Source organism: Rattus norvegicus, chromosome 19 (genome assembly GCF_036323735.1).
Source record: "Rattus norvegicus strain BN/NHsdMcwi chromosome 19, GRCr8, whole genome shotgun sequence".
NCBI lineage: Eukaryota > Metazoa > Chordata > Mammalia > Rodentia > Muridae > Rattus > Rattus norvegicus.
In genome coordinates this window covers 16,809,508-16,821,952 of record NC_086037.1, presented here as the reverse complement: position 1 = coordinate 16,821,952, position 12,445 = coordinate 16,809,508, and the positions used below count along the sequence as shown (strand labels likewise).

General features: G+C 44.2%; 2 protein-coding genes across 2 annotated transcripts; both read right to left on the bottom strand.

Annotated features, from left to right (window-relative positions):
- LOC134483171 (DNA-directed RNA polymerase II subunit GRINL1A-like) lies at nt 1–3,098 on the bottom strand. The gene has a single exon (XM_063278438.1). The coding sequence runs from the start codon at nt 1,315–1,317 to the stop codon at nt 1–3; it is 1,317 nt and encodes a 438-aa protein (XP_063134508.1). The 5' UTR covers nt 1,318–3,098.
- Nucleotides 3,099–7,040: 3,942 nt separating this feature from the next.
- LOC134483172 (disks large homolog 5-like) lies at nt 7,041–11,829 on the bottom strand. The gene is made up of 4 exons (XM_063278439.1): nt 11,662–11,829; nt 10,438–10,597; nt 9,042–9,185; nt 7,041–7,534 (listed from the first exon to the last, which is right to left on the bottom strand). The coding sequence occupies exons 1-4, from the start codon at nt 11,741–11,743 to the stop codon at nt 7,477–7,479; spliced, it is 444 nt and encodes a 147-aa protein (XP_063134509.1). The 5' UTR covers nt 11,744–11,829; the 3' UTR covers nt 7,041–7,476.
- Between the last annotated feature and the right edge of the window lie 616 nt (nt 11,830–12,445).

The window sequence follows — 12,445 nt, the reverse complement described above, 5'->3', positions numbered from 1 at the left end:
TCAGCATTCGTCCGAGGACTGGGCATCATCTTCATCCCTCACTTCTCGGTATCTCCCTGAAGACTCCCCTTCTGGATTGTAGCTCTGCATTGTAATATTCAGTCTCTCGGCTAGTTTCTGTGCTGCGAGCTTTGACCGCATCTCCTCATAATTCTGCTTCTGCTCTTTCTGCAGAGCCAGCGACTCTTCTATGGAGAGCAGCTGTGCAGGCAGGTGGTGGAGCAGAAGAAGGGGAGCTGCTGTGACATCATCAAGATGCTGCCCAGCCCTGCGTCGCTGCTCTTCTGAGGAAGCAGGAGACTGAGCCCTCTGACAATGACTTGGTGAGTCACTCTGTTGTGTGGTTAACACATTGGTCTTAAACTTATGAGGAGGGGGCACTGGGTTTCTAGCTCGCATTTTTAGCACTGTCATGTAATGAGGCTTCTTAGGAGTCTCACTCTGCAGTTCTGGAAAGTTCTCAGTGCTGGTGTTTTCTTCTGAGGGTTCAGTCTGGTCTGCAATTGTGATCTTTTGCAATTTAGTGATAAACAGACTGTCGACGCTGCTGGAAACCTCTTCCGCTTGACTTGAATGCTGGGGGAGATGTTCATTAACTTCAGATGGGGGAGCCTGGGCTGTGATGCGGACAGACGGGCTGGTATTCACTGTGCAGCCAGTCTCCAAAGTCTCTTCATTGCCTTTGTGAGTGAGCTGTGTAGGTCCCTGAGTTTCTGAGGTTGTTTTAGATGATTCAATGTCTACTGACGAACATTCAGGAACTAATGATGAAGTATCAAGCATCAGGTCAGAATTCTGGGCCTTGTCTATGTCGGTATCAACTCTTGTGGTTGCTTTATGCCTTAGCTTACAGTCAACACTAACAGGATGAAGTAGTTCAGTTCTCCCTCTGACCTCTTCACTTTCTGAAATGGCATCTCTCAGTTTGGCAGTGGTGTCTGAGATCTTTTTACCTTTGTCGGGCAATTTGCAAATGAATTTTTCTTTGTGCAAAAGTCTCTCCTGGCGCCTCAACCTCTCCCGCAGCTCTGCCAAACTCTGCCTCCCCACGTCCTCAGGAACTGGGGGCTCGAAGCCGCGGGGCAGGGAGCACATTGTGCATGGGCTGAGGCTGGCCCCGCAGGCAGGGTTCCCCAGCAGGGTCCAGGGCAGTCGCAGGGTCCTTGGCTGCAGCAACTCTGGAGCACGTGCAGGATTCCCCATTTTCCCGGAAGAGCCTACAAAATTGTTAAGAAATATATGTTGGTCCATAATCAGTTTTAATTTTAGAAGGCAGTCCAATAACAGCAGAAGTTTCCAATAGATGCTGTATAACATGAGCAGTGCGCACTCCTGGCAATGGTGTAGCCCATACAAACTTTGAAAAATTATCTATGCTTACATGTATATATGAAAGGCGACCAAACTCAGAAATATGGGTTCCATCCATCTGCCACGATGTATTAGGTTGCATTCTTCTGGGATTAATTTCAGATGGAATACATTTTATAAGTGAAGGCTCACAAATACCACAATTAGCAATAATTTGTTTGGCTTCAGAATAGGGAACCTTATATTTAATATGCAAATATCCTGTATTGGCATGATTATGACTGTTTTCTTCTGGGGTAGCAAATGCCACTAATTGATCTACCATATGATTGCCATGTGTTAAAGATGCTGGCAATCTTGAATGTAATCTAATATTTGTAATAAATATTCTAGAGTTTCAGAATAACAATAGTCCTTTAATATGTGAGAATAACATTTAATATCGGCTTAGATGTAGAAACAACAGCAGTCGCAATATTCTGTACTACTACAACATAAGCTGACTCGGCTTTAATATTTTTACATCATGAGTAAAATCCGGCAATACATTAATTACTGCTAATACTTCATTTTGTTGTACTGACCCAAAAGAAGATTCTTGTCCCCAAAATTTATCTTTGGTCCAATAAGCCATCTGTCTTAGATGTTTGGTCTTAGAGCCATCTGTAAACACAGTAAGGGCAGATGGTAATGGATCAACAGAAATTAGTGTATTTATCACAATTTTTTTTGTTTTCTTAAGCAATCCCAGAATTTACTATGGGGAAAATGAAATTCGGTATTTCTAGTGTAAGAAATCATGGCTAATTGAGAAACTTCAGACGTCTGCATTAAATATTCCACTTTATTTTTGCTTAATGAGAAAACAAAAGCAGCACAATCATATCCCCACAGTGTAACAGGTCTTTGTATGCCTTGCTGAATAATTAAAGAAATTTGTTCCTCATATGTTGTTAATGTTTTGTTAAAGTTAAATTTAATATATATCCATTCTAAAGGCAACTCATCTTGAGCTAAAGTACCTATAGGATATTCAAGAGTATTTCAATGTATAATTTAATAACTCTATCTGGATCAATACGTGCCAAATATGCATCTTTCCATTTTCAGAAAAGATATCCTCTTCCATGCCTTCATATAAGCATTAATATCCCCAGTTTCCTTTCTAGGTAATAATGCTTTCCTGTACTCTTCATTAGCATTTTCAAAAGCAAGCATTTTCAGCAGTTGTCCTCTAGCTTCCTCTCCTACCACTGTTCTTTCCATTGTTAATTTTAGTATACATAAAAACTTAATATATGGTTCATAGAAAGTTACTGCCTTTTTCAACCAAACACTGTCATCCTTTATAATAAGTTGGTTGGGCCACATCTTGAACTGATGATAGACATTGTCCCAGGATAGACATTCTTTATCAGCAGGTTTCAGGGTAGAACTGGATATGTGACCCTGTGCTATAGCACTGTCCAGAGTGGTAAATGCAGTATCTGAAGAGGAATGCAGGCCTGGCCTCTAGACCTCCACCTTCCAGGCCTGTCTGGAGAGTCTGATGCCCTGGCAAAAGAGACTCCTTCTCTCCAGAGGAGCACTGCAGTCAAATGACATCTCAGTGATGAAAACTATCAGTCCCCAAAGGCATGCCACTGAGCAGAGATAGCCTCAGTCATGCACCTCTGCCCATCCCCAGTTCCTCGTGTCAATAACTCAACCCTTTCATGAACTAGATGGCAATACTTGAGGCAGGATGATCAGTAGTTTACTGGCCAATCTGGGCTCTATGAGACGTTCTCCCTGAAATCAGAGCCAGCAGGAAATTCAGTATGAAAGCTCTTTGTAGCCATGCTCAACACCCGGTTCAGAGCCTGGGACCCCGCACGGTAGGATAAAGTGACTCCCATGGCTTTTCCTCCACCTTCAACACTCATGCTTTGGAATGCATACCCCTACAATGAGATCAATACACATGGAATAAAAATTAAACAGAAATATTAATGAAGACAATGCAGACAAGGTTTTAAAGGATCCTGGGAGTCCTCACTCTGCACTTCAGATCAGCAGCATCAACTGATGTTCACGAGAGACAAACTTTCGTCACCACCTGCCCATGCTGGCCCTAGGATCTGGGCTTTTTGGGTGACATGAGTGCTGAGCCCCCCCGGTAGATGGGTTTTCAGGGGTCAGGTGGTTATTGTCACCAAAGGTATCCACAAGGATAAGTCATACTCTACTAATTCCCATATTAGATCCCTTCTCACGGGTCACAGAGGTCGTGCTGGGTCCTAAATGTGGACCCAGGTTCCTGCGCACTTTTGAGGAGACTGGTCAGGGCTCAGGCTTCAGGACATTTTGTTTGAATTATTTTGGGGGATTTAATTTTTACTGTTGGGGACAAAACTAGGGCTGCCATGTGCTGGGAAAAGGCTTTGCCACAGCTGTAGATCATCCCTAATTATAAACTCCTAAATTCTCCCAATCCTGGAACTTTCTAGGTCCCTCACATGATGCAACCTTTGGGGGATTCCTCACATAGAATCATGGGGTGGATTGCATCCCAAAGAGAGACAGTGGGAAATGTTCCCCAGTGTCTGCCTGTGGCTGTGGTGATGAGAGTGCTGACCAGTGGATGGCAGGGCCCATGTGAAAATCTTTTGTTTTCTACTTGAGTGGAATCTTCACCATGCCTTTTTTTTTTTCTTGAAACACAGGTTGCCCTGGAACTTACAGTCTTCCATCACCCTGACTCAGTTTCCCATGACTGGGATCACAGGCTTAAATTACTATGCCCATCTTTCTTTTTTTGTATTTATAAATCTTCTAAAAGCCAGAAGGATATAGAATTTAAATTTTGCGGTCCAAGGCATTTTCAACAGGGGATTCTTGACCTAGGAGTATCCAGACCAGTTTTTATTGTGTGGGTACTTCATTCCCATAACACCTTATGTTTGACAAAGAGTTCCAAGGTCTGATGTCACTGGGCATCAGGCGGTGTCCCAAACAGCAGCACTGACTCAGGTTGTAATTTAGGCTGGAGAAACTTACTAGGACCCTGGTAATCCTAGCACCCTGGGGCCTCACATGTCCTTAGTCTGATCTAGTGATGAATCAACTGCTCTTGAGGGTGGATTGGAATTCTAGTCACTGTGAGGCAGGAGCATTAGGACCCTACGGCCACTCTGGGCTCCATAGGAAGACCCCGTTTCAATAGTAAAAGGGGTCACCTGCAAGTTCTTACTGTCTTCCCTGAGGCCTTCCTGCTGGAGTTAGAATAGCTGTCTCACCAAGTTGAAGTAGAGGGCAGAAGGTTGGTGCCTTCTATAATGAGGACTAGTGACAGATAGTCTATGGAAATTCTAGAAAGATCTACAGGTATTTATGTCCTGTGCATGGGAATTGCTGGCTTCCCTGTGTCCTTTGCCTTTAATTTGCAGTCCATGGGGCACCTGGGAATGTCCCAAAACCAGGCTGCACACAGGGCTTGTCCCATGATTCTCACTTGCACCCAGTGCCTGCCTGATTGTCATAAGTCTGACAGAGCCACTGTATGCTCTCCTGACACCTGCAGAGAGCAGTATATGGGACCCTACCATCCCCACACTGCCCATCAGTGTCTACAATGTCCCTATATGGCACTGAGATGGTCTAAGCTGCTTCCCGCCTATATGCTGCATCAGAATCTGACCATTCCTAATTTCCTCCTCTCACACCCACACTAGAAGCCCTGTACCCACACTAGCCCCAGCTGGCCTGTTGCCTACTGACATCTCATGGACTCTGTCCCAATCCCCTGCCCTGCCCTGCCCTGCCCTGCCCCAATCCCCTGCCCAGCCCGGCCCTGCCTGCCCCAATCCCCTGCCCTGCCCTGCCCTGCCCTGCCCTCACTCAGCTGACATTGTGGACATCTCAAGACAGTCACTGGACAATGGCTGACACACTTGTCTGGAGACTGGAAATGTTTCTCTATCTTGGAGAGGAAAGAAGGACCCTCCAACTACACTGTCCTCTAAGGACGTTTATTCAGGTGAGGGATGACAGGGATTGTTTTGTCTCATGTCACACATGTCAGTAGAAAGTATCCTAGGTATTGGATGGCGCTGTTAGCATTTACAGAACAAAGCACATAGTGTTGGGAAGGATAATAAATTATGAGTAGGATTAGAAAACCCCAAGCCTCTTCCAGGTACTGAGGGCAAAAAATACCACCAAACACAGCATTAATGTGGTAGGTTGGTTAAATCTAGTTACCAGATTCTAGTGTGATACCTATGACCCTTTTTGTGTCATGCTCAGCTTATAGTGACTAGAGGACCTAAGCTTGAGAGTCACCAATGCCTCTCCCTTGCTTCTCCAGCTGCTGAGCATTGAAAAGCCCTAATGGGACAGCATCTGTTTGCAGACATACTGGATTATTCTTCTTCACTTTATCTCTCTGAGTCACCTCCACTCTCAGTAAGTCAGTTTAATTCCATAAATTGGAAATGAGTCATGTGGAACATATACTTTCTCAATACAATCACAGAATTCCATGTAAAAGGTGAAACATGAACTGTCCCACCTAAGCTCTGGGCTTGCACAGACGTGCTATGCAAAAGAAACATGTGGTCACAGCTGCAGTCTGCATTCAATATGGATGCTCTTGAGGTCCTCCCTGACCTGCATAGATTAAGATAATTATCTTGCTTTCTATCAAAAGAATTCATTATGCCAAGTTGGCCTGTAGAAGGAGGCTAGTCTCTTCAGTATTTTATCAGATGTGCTTAATGTATATAATCATCGATAGTAAGTGAAAGATCTGTTTGGAATTGAAACTGAGTGATGCTGGAGGATGATTCTGAATGCACAATGAGCAGTGGAGGCACCAGAGCCCGGTGTGGATGCCTAGCAGGCTACCACATTGAGCAGGCACCGCTCAACCACCTGTACATACACATCTCCTGAGATTTCTCTCCTTAATGGGAGATGATGGCGTCCATCTAGTATAGCACATGCCCTGGAAGGACAAAAGCTACCTACAGGAGCTGTGGTGATGGCTCACAGGTTAGAGCATCTGCTGCTCTCTCAGAAGAACCACATGGACCCTAACAATCATCTATAACGGGGAATGCTATTCCCTCTTTTGGATCATGAGGGAAATGCACTCAGGAGTGGCCCAGACATACATTTGAAAAAAAAAGATCCATTGAGTTAAATGATAAAAATAAATATAATCAGCAACAATAAAAAACACAGCATATGAATGATCAAGTGAAACAGCACCTATAAAAACCTATTTCCCAAAATGACGTTGATGGTCATTATCTTTGTGGTTTAATACTAATGCTGTATTGTAAGAAAAACTGAGGCACATGGTTCTCCATTAGGATTATTCTATATTCCTTTGTGAAAGTTGTCATTTTTTTCTGCAGCTCTACAGGCATGAGTGTGTGTTACTCAATATCTGGTGCACACAGTAAATAAGGAATGTGTGTTGTAGACTGATATAGATTAGGATGAGCAGAATACATGACAGCATGGATACAGTATGTCAGTGATTACATCATAAAGTGTGTGTCCATAAAAAAAGTCACATTATCCACACAAAAGACACTATCACCCTGTGTACCCCTTGGTGGCTTTGAATTCCCTATTTACCCATGCTGCCTGGACCATGCAAAGATCCATACCCAGCTGTCAGTTCTAAGTCTACAGGAGTGGAAAGGACCCTTGAATAAGATGGTCTTAAGAGTCAAGAGTTACAAATCAATTTTTATTCATAAGGAATACAATTTACAAAAAACAGGCATAAAATGAACAACTAAAATGGTATAAAAATGAAAAACAGTAACAAGAATATATAACTATGAAATAACAAAAAGAAAACTTCAATGAAAATCATAACCAAAAACATTTCTTAACAGCATTTTCTTAATGAACATTTAGAAACACAGTTGTAGTGCTGTTTCTCCTCTAGGACAAGACGTCAAGCAGTCCCCTCAGATGTCTCTCAAATGGTGTTGTCGGTATGAGAAAGGAGAAAGACCTCAACCAGACAGGCTGGCATACGGATACATAAATGGAGGGTCTCTATACATTGAGGAAATAATCTGAGAAGAAGAATATTCACCCACAAAAAGTCTTTGACTGTGAGGATTGTCGTCACAGGGAACTCCTGAGAGAGAAACTCATTCCTCAGGGGGCTGTCTTCCTGGGATCCGTCCTATGCCATGTCTCCTGCAGTTCCTGAGACCTGGGAGGAGAAGGCAGCTATTAAGACACTGATTTGGTGGGGACATGCATACCAACTGTCAAGTTGCTGCCTTCTGTCCCCTCAGCTGCATTGGACAGACAGCACTGATCTTTTCACTGAAATCATTGCTGATATCTCTGCAGGATGGGGAACATCACCAGCAACCCTCACAGTACTGTGGGAGAACAAGCTGCTCCTCAGACTCTACCAGTGCAAACCAAGAATGGGGAAATGGGGAGAGACCTAATTGGGGTGCAGGAAGAAAGGAGAAGGCCACATGATACTGAGATCAAAGCCAATGACCATGACTCATTTGCCATTTGCACTTGGTTCTTATCCCTACAAGGTGCTTCCAACCATCACATGACCCCTGCATGACCTTTGTCACACGACCAAGAACTCGTTCAAAACTCTTCATAGCATCCAATCTGTGATAGGGAGATGCAGTCATATGATATGTTATTCCTCTGTCACCATTTCTGGACAGCAGTTACAAAAAGGGCAGAGAAGTGTACTTGCCCATAATTCAGTTTCTGAAGAGTGGTTAACATCCCAGAATACTTGTGCATAGACAGAGCAATGAATAACTCTATCACATGAGGTGGGTGACTGACTGGGTGTGGGGAGATTAGAAAGGTGATAGGGGAAGCAAAGTTGTATCCAATAGGCAAATGGTATCAGACATTGTTAATCTGACTCAGCTGCTTGTTCCTACCAAATTTTGCTGAGTCTGGAGGTTGCTGGTCTTCTCCTGTTCGTCTTCATCATTCGGGTTCAACTCAAACAAATATCGCTGTAACTCCTTGCTCTCCTGCTTCAATGTGACCAACTTCTTCATACATGCCTGGTCCATCAGGAGCCGGCTGTGCAGGTTGCTGGAAACACTCTCTGCATAGTAAGATCCTGAAGCCTCTTCCTCCCATTCCAACTGCCAAATCCCACAAACTCCACCAGGACCCAGATACCAATAAAGACTTCATAGAATACATCTCCATAAATGTATGGCTGCTGCACAAACAGCAAACGGCCAATCCAGGGAAAAATAAATTGTTTCTGTGACCCAAGCACTAATAAGAGTCCATGTCTGTCCAAAAGAACAAGTGATCTTCAACTACCCATGAGAGCCCAATGCATCGGTGCAACATCAATTAGTAGGCGGCAAATAACCACAAGAGGACAGTAGAACCAAGGGAGGTCATGCAAACCATGTGGTCCACACATTGAGCTTTGTTAAACCTGGTATGACCCCAGAGGCCCAGGTTGGCCTAATAAGACTCTGATGCCTGAATCAGTGTAGTTCTATCCAGAGCCTTCTAAAGATGCATAGACACTGTGGTGATAAGTAACAGTCTCTTATGGAACTGAAACTGAGTCCAAAAGACCCACAGCACAGTGATATTTAAACAGCAGAAGACAAAGGCCCAGAGCTGCAGACCCTCCGGTCCAGAACAAAGAGAGGCGGACATGGCCATTCCACAAGTGATGGGCCCTTCTGACCAGTACTTACCGATAGAAGTTAATCTCCTGCTTGAGCTTCTTAAATTTCTCACGATGTTCAATGTTCTTTGTGTCTAAGTTGTGCAGTAATGACATGACCTCTTTCGCCTTTATCTTCAAGTTTTCATAAAATGGATTTGGCCTGAAGTAGGGGCTGGCCCCAGGAAGATAGAACCCAATGAACATCGAGGTTTAGGATTATATGAACTCAGGCTGTGCCCTGTACTACCCCAGCCCTGGAAGGACACTTTCTGAATTCTACATATTTGGATCTTCTTCAGCTTCAGAAACTTGGAATTGTGTGCCCAGGACAACAGAAGCTAAGCACCCAGATAAAGGGTTCCCTGGCTCACTTTTTTCAATCAGGAGGGCTGGATCTGCATTCAAACCTGTTATGCTGTCAAGAGCCTAGGCCCCAGAGCTTACCCAACCACACACACACACACACACACACACACACACACACACACAGACACACACACACACACAGACACACACACACACACACACACACACACACACACACACACACATCCAGAAACCTCTGATTTCATTTTTCCTGTTGTGACAAGTGGAATGCTACAAGCCGAATAACTAATATTCTAGAGGCAGACAGTACACATAATTCTGGAGATGAGACCAGATATTGCCACAAACTTATAATCTGCCCAAGGCATACAAATGTATAGACAAATGTGACCACACAGGCAAAGAACTGTACTGTTGAAAGTGGGGCTTCCAAAATAAAGCACTTACACCTCCATGAAACTATTATACAGGTAAATCCTGAGGTCAAAACACAGACCCCTAAATTCCAAGTGTGCAGGGACATAGAAACATCTAAAAGTTGTGCTTATGCATGCAGACCTGTGCACACACAGACACACAAACTGGGACACACCCACAAGAAAAGAAAAGTAAACAGACTCAGAGAATGAGAAAGAGAGACAAATATGGAAAGAGCACAATGAGAATCAGTAGAAATGCATGCACCATTACTGTCTCAGAGTGTAAGGCACAGAGACAAGAAGGAGCAGGCCAGAGCCTCAGGCCTTCTACTTAAGCATTGATATGAACACTGTGGGACCTGTCACCTAAGGCTGCTGCCAGGAGATGATAGCGTTCAGTCACCTTCCTAGCAAGTATAAACACTCTCCACAAACTCACAGCACCTAGAACCTTGCAAAACTACCACCTGTCAAGGGCTTTCCAATTGTACACTGGGAACTCATGCTCCAGTGACTTTATCCCTTAAATCTTCACTCAGATTGCAAGTTCAGATTTTCAACAGGCAGAATCAGAGAGTCCATTTTCAATCTCACTCCTCAGTAAGGGTCAGGTTCTGAATCTCCTCTCTATGGGAGATGAGGTTTAGAAAAAGGTCCTTTGTTTGGAGCAATGCATACCTCTTGCTCATGGATCCACCTGTCACATAAAGGAGGCGATCTGTCAGCTCATTTCTCTCCTTGGTAGTTAGCTCCAGTTCTCTATTCAGCCTCTCCTCTTCCTCGTTGGCCTGCACCTTGTTTAGGACATTTTCAGGGGATGATGTCTGTCTGCAGGCCGCTGTAGGTAGTAGAACACAAGTGAACCCGCATGGGGTGAATGCATAGAGCATACACAGACCACAGTGAGGTCCAAACAGGAGAACATGCTTGGAAGCCAGTGTCACTGCAAGGAGTTTGGTCTGTGTAAGAGGCCTCCTAAGTGGATCACAGTTCCCCCACTACTATATAGAGACCAAGAGATGTAAGCAGCCAGGTGTTCCCTATGCCCGCCCACACAGGCTTACAAGTACCAGAGAGATGCCTTCTCCAGGATTATTATCAGGTACGCAGGCTACAACCTGGTTTCAGGACCCTCACCCCTCTGGTTTCAGAAGTCAGATCATCAATTCAGCCACCACAATGACTTGATTGATCAGGGATACTCAGATATCCTACACTGTTACTCTAGTCCAATAACTTTGCATTAAAAAGTCATGTAGGGGGAGGACATGGTCAACAGATTTATTAATTCCCCCTACTGAAATGACAAATGCCCCAGAAGTGCCAATAGGTTACAGGCTCTTTCTCTACCTGCTCCATATAGTTTGGCTACTGTAGAAAAATATCTGCCACACAGAACCTCTAATATATGAAGGTAAGATTGGCCCCGTCAGCCAGAGGTAGTCAGAGGAGTTCTAAGAATATAAGGTCATGCCAGGAGCATAGTTCTCTCCCTCTTACTACTGTCAGATAGTCACTGAATTTAAAGAAGCAATGAAAGTGAAGTACATTGATGCCCTGTTTAATTCAGAAAAGTTATACCCTCCATGACTACTTATGGTGTTATTATATCAATTTAACATACCGAATGCACTGTAAAAGTAAAGACTAGAAGTTCACCCAATAATAGCATAGGCATTGCCATATCCTCCATGTGGTTATGGAGAAACTAATGATGTGAAAACCTTGACTTTCAGGAATTGTGATAATCATGGAATTCAATATCTGTGGAGATGTTCCAGTGGTTGTGGCCCATTGCTAAAAAGGCCAGCTGAAGGCCCCCACACTCACCCCTGAGAGGAAGCTCAACATACACTGCCCAGAACTTACTCCACATTCCCCATGTCCTGTGTCCATCATTACCTTTAGGTTTCGTTTGCTTCACTCTAGACTCTTCTCTATCAACATCAACTCTCCCAAAGCGCCTGAGAAGACGGGCAAACATGCCTGTGGATATATCCTTTGGACACTAAGAGAAAAAGTAGGGAATTGGTTGTCACAACGATACTGGTGACATCACAGGGATTCCAAGGTCTCTCTAGGAGACAATAGAATGTCCACGAAGGGACGGCTGATGTCACGGAGAACAGACTTTGCCTCCCTGCTAATGTTCTCCCTGTACTGAGCAAAAGCTGATGTGCCCTTTTCAGGGGACTTCCCTGTGGCATAGCCACTGACCACCACATGCTTCCAAAGCCAAATTTGGCTCTAGGCTTGATTGGAAAAACCTAAGTCATTGCTATGTATCTAAATGAGTGCTTCCTCCCCAATCCCTGCACAGAAATGTTTCATCGTACCTCAAATTCTCCTCAGTCAGCAATATTACCCATTAAAGATTACTGAGAAATCACACCAGTTACTATAAGTAGCCAAAGAGGTCTCCTGTCTCATCATGTGCAGGTGCATGAAATCACACCCAGAAATAGCCTGTAGGGTAGGATGCGATGTGGGTGTGTGTTATAGGTACAACCTGAAGCTTTGTGCTTAACATTTAACAGTTGCCACCGGATTCCTTAGGAGAAAGAATTGCATTCATTATGGTCCTGGCAACAATGTGGTGATCTGTTAGCAGAGGAAACTGAAATATTGGACCCACCAGTGAATGCACCCTCAGGCTGAGTGTGGGGCTCTCCTCTCTGCACCTAAG

What these genes read in the sequence shown, in the direction of transcription:
- LOC134483171 (XM_063278438.1), bottom strand. Translation starts at nt 1,317, where the DNA reads ATGTTATACAGCATCTATTGGAAACTTCTGCTGTTATTGGACTGCCTT.
- LOC134483172 (XM_063278439.1), bottom strand. Translation starts at nt 11,743, where the DNA reads ATGTTTGCCCGTCTTCTCAGGCGCTTTGGGAGAGTTGATGTTGATAGA. An exon ending in GGTGGATCCATGAGCAAGAG is followed by an intron (nt 9,186 to 10,437) that starts GTATGCATTGCT and finishes TCCTGGGGCCAG; the next exon opens with CCCCTACTTCAGGCCAAATC. An exon ending in CAGGAGATTAACTTCTATCG is followed by an intron (nt 7,535 to 9,041) that starts GTAAGTACTGGT and finishes TTCTCCTCCCAG; the next exon opens with GTCTCAGGAACTGCAGGAGA.